This window comes from Rhineura floridana, chromosome 9, assembly GCF_030035675.1.
Source record: "Rhineura floridana isolate rRhiFlo1 chromosome 9, rRhiFlo1.hap2, whole genome shotgun sequence".
NCBI lineage: Eukaryota > Metazoa > Chordata > Lepidosauria > Squamata > Rhineuridae > Rhineura > Rhineura floridana.
Window position 1 is genome coordinate 123,318,787 of NC_084488.1, and position 11,732 is coordinate 123,330,518.

The window sequence follows — 11,732 nt, forward strand, 5'->3', positions numbered from 1 at the left end:
AGAATTTTATATATCCACACAGAAATCATAGATATTACGAAGGTATATGCAGAGCTTGGAAAAGTTTCTTTTTTGAACTACAACTCCCATCAGCCCAATCCAGTAGCCATGCTGGCTGGGGCTGAGGGGCATTGTAGTTCAAAAAAGTAACTTTTCCAAGCTCTGAGTATATGTTTTAGAAACACAAGGAACTAAGCAATAGGCCACAGGCCCTTTTGAGACCACAAAATCCAGTCTCATAGACATGAATCCCTCAACCCTAGATCCCTGACTCCATTTTATTTACAAGTCCCATAGATATAGATATAGATCACTAGAAAAGACAATAATGTTGGGGAAAACAGAAGGGAGTAGAAAAAGAGGAAGGCCAAACAAGAGATGGATTGATTCCATAAAGGAAGCTACAGACCTGAACTTACAAGATCTGAACAGGGTGGTTTATAACAGATGCTATTGGTGGTCGCTGATTCATAGGGTCGCCATAAGTCGTAATCGACTTGAAGGCACATAACAACAACAATAGATATAGATGTTAAGAAATATATTTAGAGAACCCGAAAAACTCTAAATCTTAGCATTTAATTCAGACCCGTGAGCAAGATTTGAAGAAGCAGGCAAAGTGAACTCAGTTTGTGGCCGACGTATAACCGACATATATTAATTAGAGTATTGTTTAAAATCAAAAGAGCATGTAACCTGTAAAGGTATGATTGATAATTATATTATTTTGATCTTGGGAGATGATTTCTTGTGTAGAGCAATAGCCCCATCTAGGGGAAAAAGCTTTACAGCATAATCAAAGGGTTTAATAAGAGAAACGGTGAGATTTAAAAATTGATTTGTAATATAATCCAGTATGTTAACTTGTAATACTACATTATACGTGTGTTTTGTGACAAAAAGATATTCTTAGGTAGCATGCCTTCTTTATTTCTCTGAGGCTGAGAGACAATGGTTAGCCAGATTCACCCAATCTTTTCCCCTAGTCTGTGTGGTTTTAAAATGTAGCTCAGTGTTTTAAACATAATCCTCTTTCATAAGTAGTGTATTTTATACGTTGGGAGTGGGATTTCATACAGAAAATACAAGGAATGAGAAGCCCCTATAGCAATATAATAGAGCTGTGGTGTTCATGAATTTTCAGTCACCCTAAGCTAAGCCAAACCCAACTTGGCATTGTTAACATTTCCAAATGTACCTGGGTCAGCCTGGATGAGCAAGAACAATGAGAAGGCTGGTATGACTGAAAGCTCGCTCACAATAGCAGAATGTAAGTGTATGGTAGTAACTGGTTTCAACTGGCCTGAAAGATCATTAATCAAGGTGGACAGTAGAACAATGGCGATATTAATAAGACAGACAGACAATTGGAATAAGAAGTATATTACCTAATGCTTTCTGATTGGTTTGGAACGATTGCAGAGAGGAGGAACTGTGATGTTATGTGGGAAGGAACTTGTGGGATTGGTGAACTAATGTCACATGCTGTATCTGTACTGCTTAAAAGAGCTTGCACACAGTGCCTCAGTGCAGTCCTCTCCAGACTTTCTGGAAGACTGACCCTGCATATGCTTATAAAGAATAAAAGCCTACCTTTTTGCTTTAAGCCTGTGTCTTCAAATTATTTCAAGGACCCCCAGCAAAAGATCCCATAGGAGAAAAATTCTCCTTCACAAGCACACCTGTGGTCATTATGGAGTCATGAGGTTAGTGCTCTCACACACTATCTGACTAGCTAGAAAGGGAAGAGGAAGTACGTAATACTAAATAAAAACAAACAAGTTGCTATCAAAGAGAGAAGCAGCAAGGGAAGAATAGGTTGCCTTTCACTGTATCGCCGCCCACTTGTTACAAGCATCCTTTGTTTCACTTCCAACGAAAATGGATCTCTCTCTCTCTCTCTCTCTCTCTGTTTCTCTCTCTCTGTCTCTGTTTCTCTCTCTCTCTCTCTCTCTCTCTCTCTCTCTCTCTCACACACACACACACACACACACACACACACACCCCTAGAAATTAGGGCTATCGAATAAAGCTGCGTTTTGGAAGATTTAGGAGAGACAAAAAAAAGTCTTCTCACAGTGCATACTTTAAACTGGAATTTGCCCCCACAAGAGGTAGTGATAGCTATCAACTTGGATGGCTTTAGAAGAGGATTAGCCAAGTCTTGCTTGTGGGCTTCTCACTTCAGGCATCTGGGTGGGCACTGTGAGAAGAGAATGTTGGACTAGACGGCTCAGCCCATCAGGGATCCTCTTATGTTCTAATGAGAAAAATGTTCTGTGTCACCAGTGCACCCAGCTTGACCAAAAGGCTTTCCTGTCTTGGACCCACTAAGGGATCTTAACCTATGTCATCACAATAATCATTTTCATACCCTGAAATGTATATACTGCAATTTCAAGATCAGAACCTGGGAATAAGATGTACAAAGTCAGGAAATGTGCTGACACATATTCTAAATTAAGGTATTTCAACAGATTGAGCTGTTCTGTGCTTTTTTATTCCATCCAGGTAGCATCAGGAGGCTTTTGTGCAGAGATTGTTGGATCCTGTTCCATTCATCTTAAGGCATGGCACCGATAAACCTCGGATCAGGTGACTTCTTACAAATATACCTTGTTTTCGCAAAGCAAGGATAATCATGCCAGCAATGTCTTAGTGGACAGACCTTTTCCAGTACAATACATTCTTCGCCTGTTTCTGCATCTGGCTGACTCTTGCTATGATCCCAAAATCTGCAAAGAAGAGGCAGCACTAATCAGTCCAAAGGAGACATCTACTTTCATTCCTGCCCCTTGGCCCTGATCTGTGGCCCCAAGGAGGGACAATCTGCTCTTTCCTGACAATGGGACCACCAACCCTGCCCCGGACCCATCCTTGAAGTTATTCAAGGGGTGGGGCAAAGGGTTTTTTAAAATTAAATATATGGTGGGGAGGACAGAAGGCGATGTCTCCTTCTTCCCACTCCCCGAATAAGAGCAGAGAATGCATCCTCTTGCTTATCCACTGATAAGTGAGAGGGTTCCTCCTGTGAGATTCTGCTCTTTTGCAAGTGGCTTCCCTGCATTCAGGAAAGACGCTCACTAAGGAAATTTGACACATGCAGTTTAGAGAGGCCTGGAGGGTAGGAGGAGAGGTGAGGCAGAAAGGCATCTACCTTCTCCTGCAAAGAGGTGCTTCCTTTTCTCTCTTCCTTCCTGAGCATGTCTGCCTTTTTTTTCTGCCCTGCATCCCACCCCATGATAGCTCCAACCCCTGATCACACTGGGCTGCCATACCCAACGCGTAGCGATCCGGGGTTATCTCAACCCGACTTGGCCAAGGCCCAAATGCCTTCAAAGAGGCCCAATTTGCCTCAGACCTTGGCGGTATACAGAGCACAGCCCTACTTTCTAGCATTAAATAAATGGTAATCTCTCTCTCTCTCTCTCTCTCTCTCTCTCTCTCTCTCTCTCTCTCTCTCTCTCTGAATGGTTTGTTCATATTTTGGATGCTTTGTCTACAAGAAGTAGAAAAACCTATTGTGGTTTGAGTTTGTAAAATAAAACCTCTTTGCCAAAGAGAGATATTTCTCATAAGAAAATAAAAAGAAGGGTGTTGGCTTGAAAGCTGGCATGTTAAAAAAAAACTACAGTCAATTTCATTTACTTCTTTAAAGACTTTATACCTAAGGGCAACACATCATGGCTGCCTTTCATTTCAAGAAGTTAGAAGGAATCTAGTGTATAGATACACACAACCTTTGAATATGGTAGCCACATTTACCTATCACAACTAGTAGCTCAAGCCCGCTAGTAGTCACCTATGCTTCAGGAATTTATCAGATCCCAGGGAAGGAGGGAGAGAAATGAATCTGTATCTGTATCCCCTTTGAAACAAAGCTAGGGTTGGAAGGATCCATCCATTTCAGTTCTCTCAGTTTCTCATTTTTCAGGACTACAGCTGAAAGTCAAGAAGACTAAAGTAATGACAACAGAAGATTTATGTAACTTTACAGTTGACAATGAAGACATTGAATTTGTCAAGGATTATCAATACCTCGGCACAGTCATTAACCAAAATGGAGACAATAGTCAAGAAATCAGAAGGCAGCTAGGACTGGGGAGGGCAGCTGTCAGAGAACTAGAAAAGGTCCTCAAATGCAAAGATGTATCACTGAACACCAAAGTCAGGATCATTCAGACCATGGTATTCCCGATCTCTATGTATGGATGTGAACGTTGGAGAGTGAAAAAAGCGGCTAAGAGAAAAATCAACTCATTTGAAATGTGGTGTTGGAGGAGAGCTTTGCGGATACCATGGACTGCGAAAAAGATAAATAATTGGGTGTTAACAACAAATTAAACCAGAACTGTCACTAGAAGCTAAAATGATGAAACTGAGGTTATCATACTTTGGACACCTCATGAGAAGACATGATTCATTAGAAAAGATAATAATGCTGGAAAAAACAGAAGGGAGTAGAAAAAGAGGAAAGCCAAACAAGAGATGGATTGATTCTATAAAGGAAGCCACAGACCTGAATGTACAAGATCTGAACAGGGTGGTTCACGACAGATGCTGTTGGAGGTCACTGATTCATAGGGTCGCCATAAGTCGTAGTCGACTTGGAGGCACATAACAACAACAATTTTGAACCATGTTTATTTTTAATAAACATATTGAGTATCCCATTCTGATAAATGTTTTTCATTTATTTTAATCTTTCTTGCCCCAAGTTAGCCCTATGTCACTCAAAAACTTGTTTAAAGAAAGTAGCAACATTTGGTTTGTAGGAAGATTTAGGACAGGGGGCCCAATCATGCCTCTTGCACTGGGCCAAGTGCCAGCTCTCAGTGACCCTGCAGATAAGTGCAAGTTTCAAAGGATAGCTGTGTTTCAGTATTCATATTGTTTTGGAAAGGGTGAACTTGATAATTTCATCTGCAAATTCTCGCCCATACCTACTTTGGATTTACTGCATGCAAAGAGTATGAGCTGATATTAGTAGACAAGAGAAAAAGGAATACATTGTAGGCTATAAGGGAATTTGGTCATGAACTCACGTAGTTGTAGCTTCCATGCCATTTAGCCACAAGACTCCATTACGTTTCTTCTTATTCTTCCGGAGTCCAATCCAATAACAAAATTTATTCTTTCTGACTTCTGTATTGAGATAAAGCTGCAAAGACCCCAAACAAAACAGCATCAGAAAGTCTTGACGGGGAAGGAGGTGGTAGGTTCTCTTCACAAAAGCCTTTTCAGAAACTGATCCTTTCCCAGAGAAACTATAGCCCCTTACAGATGTTCAACAGGTGGTTTTAAAAAAAACATTTTGACCCTAACCAGGCCTATGACCAAACTACACAGAGAAACCTCTGTAGGCTGAGGGCATTTACAGAGAGGTTCTGATGAAGGAACAAAATCCCAGGATAGAGGCCATTTCTGTATTGTCACACCCTGCAAGCATGTTCACTTTTAGGGTTGCCAGGTTCCTGGCCTGATCCTGTATCTTTAGGAGAAGAGAAAGTCAGCCAAGTGCAGGTGTTCTTGCAACTCTGTAATGGGAAAAACCCAAAAGGTGGAATTCTCCCTTCCTCCTGCACAACTTTGAAAGATACAGAAGACCTCTGGGAGGCTGGGCCTGGCACCCAAGAGGTCTTCTGTATCTTTAAATGGGCTGGATCAGGCCATATCTGCATTTACAAATCAGAGCCACAATTTGGGTTGGGGGAGTGCATGTACAGCCCTAAGGTGCAACATTAACCAACAGTCTGGGTGAATAGAAAGGTCTTAATCTGGTGCCTAAAGACTGCCAAGGATGGCACCATGCATATCTCCTTGGGAGAGTATTCCACAGAAAGGGAGTTACCACAGAAAAGACCCGTTAATGTGTGGCCACCCTTCACACCTCCTTCAGGTGGGGAACACAGAGAAGGGCCTCTAATGAGGACCACAGCGTATTGCAGTCCTGAGCCATATTTTCATATTATTATTATCATTATTATCATTATTGTTGTTGTTGTTGTTGTTGTTGTTATTATTATTATTATTAGTATTTAAACTTCTATCCCACTCTTCCTCCCAGAATGGGCCCTGGGCAGCAAACACTAATAACATAAGCCGCCTTTAAGTCCTTTGGCCGAAAGGCGGGGTATAAATAAAATTTAATAATAATAATAACATCCTAAAAAAATCTCTAAAACAAACATCTTAAACACATTTCAGAATAAAACATCTTAAAAACACCTTTTTAAAAAACCTTTAAAAACATCTAAAAAAGCAATTCCCACACAGATGCAGACTGAAATAAGGTCTCTCCTTAAAAGGCTTGTTGAAAGAGAAGAGTCTTCAGTCAGTGCTGAAAAGATAACAGAGATGGTGCCTGTTTAATATTAAAAGGGAGGAAATTCCACAGGGAAGGTGCCACCACAGTAAAGGTCCATTTCCTATGTTGTGCAGAACTGACCTCGTGATAAGATCTGCAGGAGGCCCTCAACTGCAGAGTGCAGTGATTGACTGGGTATATAAAGTCTTAGTCAAAACCAGCACTTTGAATTGAGCCTGGAAACCAATAGGTAGCCAGTGCAGTCAGGCCAGAATTGGTATAATATGTTCAGTCCTACTGGCCCCATTCAGTAATCTCACCATTGAATTCTGCACTAGCTGGTTTCCAAACTGTATTCAAAGACAGCCCCATGTGTAACGCATTGTAGTAATCTAACCTGGAGTTTACCAGATCATAGATAAGTATCTCATACATCAATTTATTCAATCTGGTCAGAAAGAAGGAGGTTGTTCAAAACTTCAGAGGATGTTATATCATCAGTACAGATGATATAGTCCACCAGAGTAAGGTCACATTTGAGAGTGACTGGCCCAGAAAATTATATTAATATTCTTAAAGTAGACAGTTTGGATCCTAAGGTTAAGGGAAGGAACAGCATTTGCCCAATTGGTGTCGGAAGGATGCTTTCTGGTAGAGGAAGATTATGTAATGACAAACAAGGGAACAAAGAATACAGTACATAAGAAGCTGCCTTAACACTGAGTCAAACCGTTAGTCCATCTAGCTCAGTATTGTCTACACCGACTGGCAGCAGCTCTCAAGGGTTTCAGGCAGGAAATCCCTCCCAGCAATACCTGGAGATGCTATTGGGGGTGGAACCACCAATGTCATGATACCCTCACTGCAGGACATTTGGGGGTTTTGAAACTTTGCAGGCAGTCATGCGGGACTGTTGGTGGCCAAGGATTAAGCATGACATAGAAAGATATACAATCCTACTCTACATGCATGAGAGCAAAACACGCCCTGGGGTGATCTGCGGGTTTGCTGTAGCCTCTTCCCATGCATGAAGGTCCCTGGCAAATGGAGACACTGGACTTCATCACAGATTTACCTGCTTCCTAGGGGAAAATGACTGTTTTGTTGGTCGTGGATGCTTTCAATGAGATGGCACAATTTGTTCCCTGTGCAGGACTGCCCACTGCCCGACAGACAGCCCAACTCTTTGTGGAACACTTTTAGGTTGCATGGGATCTCCACTAGTTTGATCTTGGACCGGGAAACCCAGTTCACAGCTTGATTCTGGTGCGCATTATGGCAGCTGCTACAGAGCAAGCTAAGGTTGTCATCTTCACACCACCCCTAGATGGATGGGCAGTCAGAAAAAGTGAATGCCACCTTGGAGCAATATTTCTGCTGTTACATAAACTACCAGCAGGACAACAAATGTCCTTACTGCCCCTGGCTGAATTTGCCTACAATAATTCTGTGCATGCGTCTACTCAGCAGATGCCATTCCTTGCCAGCTTTGGATACCACCCGTGCACCTTTGACACCCCCGGCTCTAATCCAGCCATCCCAGCAGCAGTGGAGTTCATGCAAAAACTGCAGGCAATGCAGCAGTTGCTGCAAGAGCAACTCTCGCCGGCGAAAGCCAACTACAGATGGGTGGTGGACCAACACGGCCAGCCTGGCCCAGAGATACAGGTTAGTGACAAAGTGTGGCTTTCCACACAATATTTGCGCACACAAGTTCCCAGCCGTAAACTAGAGGCTTGGAGGCTGGGACCCTTTGAAGTGGAGGCTCAAATCAACCCAGTGGCGTTTCGTCTACATCTTCCCGCTTCTTTAACGATCCATCCTGTCTTTCACCACTCTCTGTTAACCCCAGAGAAGACCTCCACTGAGCACCCAAGGCTCCACCTCCACCTGTAGTGATGATGGTCAGGAGGAGTTCAAAGTGGAGCAGATCCTTGACTCGCGCCAGTGCGAGGAAAGTGGCAGTAGCTGATCCATTGCATGGGGTTCAGTCCAGAGGAAAGATCATGGGAGGCGGAGACTGATGTCCAAGCGCCGGATTTGATGAGAGAGTTCCATGCAACTTACCCAGACAAGCCCAAACCCTTGGGGTGGGGGGGAAATTGGCATGGGAGGGGGATGATGTTGTGATCCAGGTTGGGATGACAGGCATCGACAAAGGCAACACTGTCTTTGAGGACTGGGGTGACAATCTGGGGGAAGGGACTAGCAGTGAGGAGAGCTCACAGCACGCCCAGCCCCTGACACTGTCAGTTCAACTCCCCCTGATCCTGCCCCCCCTGCTGAAGTGACTGATCCATTAGACACGCTGCCTTGTCAACCCGATGTTCCCCAGCCGAGCACCCTGCGACTTCCCATGCTTGAGCAGACAGATAGCCCCCACCAGTTGGAGGGGGAAGCTGAGATCCATCACCTATTGCCCCATGCTCGGAGGCTTCAGAGGTGGGAAGTTCAACAGATGGAGTTGAGGAGGAGCCTTTGTTTACGTGCAAAAGCCAAGCCTACTTAGGTTGACTCAGGGGAGGGGATAGTTGCTGAGTCAATGTCTGAGAGCTGCCAAGTCATGCTTAGTCTGTGTTAGTTAAGGGCAAAAGTTCCTTAGAAGCATAGACAGGTTAATGAGCTGCAAAGCTTTTGATGTATCTATACTTTAATAAAAAGAGAATAAAACACAGACACGTCTGTGACTGAGTCCTTCCATGACAGGCAGGATACTTTCTCCCAAGGATGGGCAGGGGTGGGGAGATGCAATATGATTTGGGAGCAGGAGGTGGCGGCAAAGGGGGGATTGGTTGGGTGGGTACAGGACAGAGAGAATGCTGCTTTCATTTCTGATAGGAAAACATTGCTCAAAATAATAACAAGTCAAAGGATAGTGGAAAAACGGTCCCTGCTAGTTTGGCAGAATGTGAGCTGAACCAGCACCACCAACCAGATTCCTTCCCTAGTTCCAATATGCACTCAGGCCCTGGAGGGTCAAATAGGCACAATGACTCCAGAAAGGGGAGAGAACTGAAATTCTTCTTCAGTCCCTAGCTGCCGCAGACCCGAAGGGTAGGCACCCAAAGGGCATAAAACTCCCTAAGCCAGCTGCAGCCTGGAACTGTGTGTGTGTGGAGTTCAGCTGATTAATTCCTGAATGGGACACAGCTGTGGGCAGCCGGAAAAAGTTCAGTCTGAACTTGGTGCATGCCTATAAAGAGTGAGGGACTAGGGTCTCTGTTATGAGAGGTTTTAGAGTAACCTGTGAGAGAGGCTGGGTGAAGGTGTTGAGAGGGGAGTTGGACAGAAGGTGGGGTTACCATCACTATATAATTATGGTACAGATATCAATATATATTTATAAGTATTGATGCCTGTTATATGTGTTTTTTGATTTGCTGCTTAGAGATATTCATATATTAAGTGCCATAGAAATGGTATAAAATAAAAGAATAAAATCATTAGCCTGTGAAAGTTTGTTCCTGCTTTTTATGTATTCTTCTCACCTGTTCATCCGCCTTTAAAACAGAAACCAGATCTGATTTTTTCTCCTTACATTTTTCTATGGACTCTGACCATGTTCCTAGATCTTTGGAAAAGAAGTAGACGTTCCATCTGAATATCTTCCAGCCTGAATCAACCTTTTCACGAACGTCATCTTTGATCCAAGCCAGAAGTGCACGAGCAAAAGAAAAAGATCAGAGGAGATTTAGTAGAAGCCAGCATGTAGGTCTGTGCAGAATTTTCTATTGTTGTTTTAAATTACAAAGTCAAAATGAATTGCATACAGATATTTCATTATACTCTAGCGTAATGTATTAAAGGTAACAACATGGCAGAATGTGGGAGGAGTCCCTGCTCCTGGGTGAGGCCAATGGCCCATCCAAGTCCAGCATTCCACTCTCACAGTGGCCAACTGGATGCCCCAAAGGGATGCCCGCAAGCAGGATGTGACTGCAACAGCACTCTCCACGCTTGTGATTCCCGGCAGCTGGTTCTCAGAGGTATACTGCCTCTGATTTTCCAATCCTCTCAAAATATTTGTTCCAATTTATTTTTAAAATTTATATTTCATTTGATTATAAAAAACCTCTATGCCATTCACAAAAGACATTAAGATTATCGATACACCTGTTAATAACAAGTAATTAAAAACATTTTAAAAACAATTAAAACAACAACCAACTTCAAAAAAAACATACTATCATCTGTGTGTCTGGAAAGGGTTGCCTAAACAAAAAATTTTTAAGCAGGCACCAAAAGGGATACAGTGAAGCCGCTTGCCTGAAGTCAATAGGCAGGGAATTCCAAAGGGTAGGTGCCGCCACTCTCAAAGAATGATTCCTTGTAAGTGAGGAATGGATATTATGTGGCCTGTACTCAAGATCAAAGTGCTTGAGTGTGTCGATATGGGGTAGAGCAGTGCCACAAGTAAACTGGTCCAAAGCCGTTAAGGGCTTTATATACCAATAGTAACACCTTGAACTTGGCCCAGTAAGAAACTGGCAACCAGTGCAGATCCCTGAGCAGAAGTATTATATGCTGACAGGTTCTCACTCCAGTCAACAGCTGTGCTAGAGCATTCTGCACTAACTGCAGTTTCCGGGTGAAATGCAAGGGAAGCTCCACGGAGAGTGCATTTCAGTAATCCAGTCTTGATGTCACCAGTGCTTGAACGAGTGTGGTCACACTCTCCCAGTTCAGGGACAGTCAAAATTGTCTTACCAAGAGCAGCTGCTAAGGCTTAGAGCTTGGAAAAGTTATTTTTTTGAACAACAACTCCCATCAGCCCCAGCCAGCATGGCCACTGGATTGAGCTCATGGGAGTTGTAGTTCAAAAAAGTGACTTTTCCAAGTTCTGGGCTTGCCTACCGAGGTACGGCTTGTCACAAGTTGCGGGGTGCCTTCAAGAGTTGTGCAGAATAGGAACGTTCAGAAGTTACACCTCCAGGGAGATTCCCACTGCACTCTGATTTTTCAGGATGATGGTGTCAGAGTAACTTACCGATTTCAAGTTGCAGTTCATCATTTCTCAAAGTCAAGTTGATATAGTAGTCTGATAAATTCACAACCATTGCAAATTTATCGTAATCTAAAAGGTTTACAACAATCCAAGTTACAAGGATTTTAAACAGCAGTCTACATCTGTTAACAAATCATTTCCCAACACTTGGCCATGCTCAAGTGCAGGGGTTGCCAACCTTATCAGTCCCATGGACGCATTTGGATTTTTAAGTGAGTTCTGTGGTTGCCACCCCCTCTGGTCATTTGAACCTCTTCTTTCTGCCATCCCCCACAGGGAGACAGAGAGAACAATAGAGAATGTGTGCATTCACATACACACTCTTATTTTTATTTATTTATTTCTTAAACTTATATACCGCCCGACTAGCAATAGCTCTCTGGGTGGTTAACATAAAATACAATAAAATTACAGAATCTG

General features: G+C 43.1%; 1 protein-coding gene across 1 annotated transcript; it reads right to left on the reverse strand.

The window, feature by feature from the left end:
- Nucleotides 1-5,041: 5,041 nt before the first annotated feature.
- LOC133363693 (perlucin-like protein) lies at nt 5,042-11,364 on the reverse strand. Its single transcript, XM_061582960.1, has 3 exons — nt 11,295-11,364; nt 9,796-9,947; nt 5,042-5,161 (listed from the first exon to the last, which is right to left on the reverse strand). Exons 1-3 carry the CDS (start codon nt 11,362-11,364, stop codon nt 5,042-5,044), a joined length of 342 nt encoding a protein of 113 aa, XP_061438944.1.
- Nucleotides 11,365-11,732: the final 368 nt, after the last annotated feature.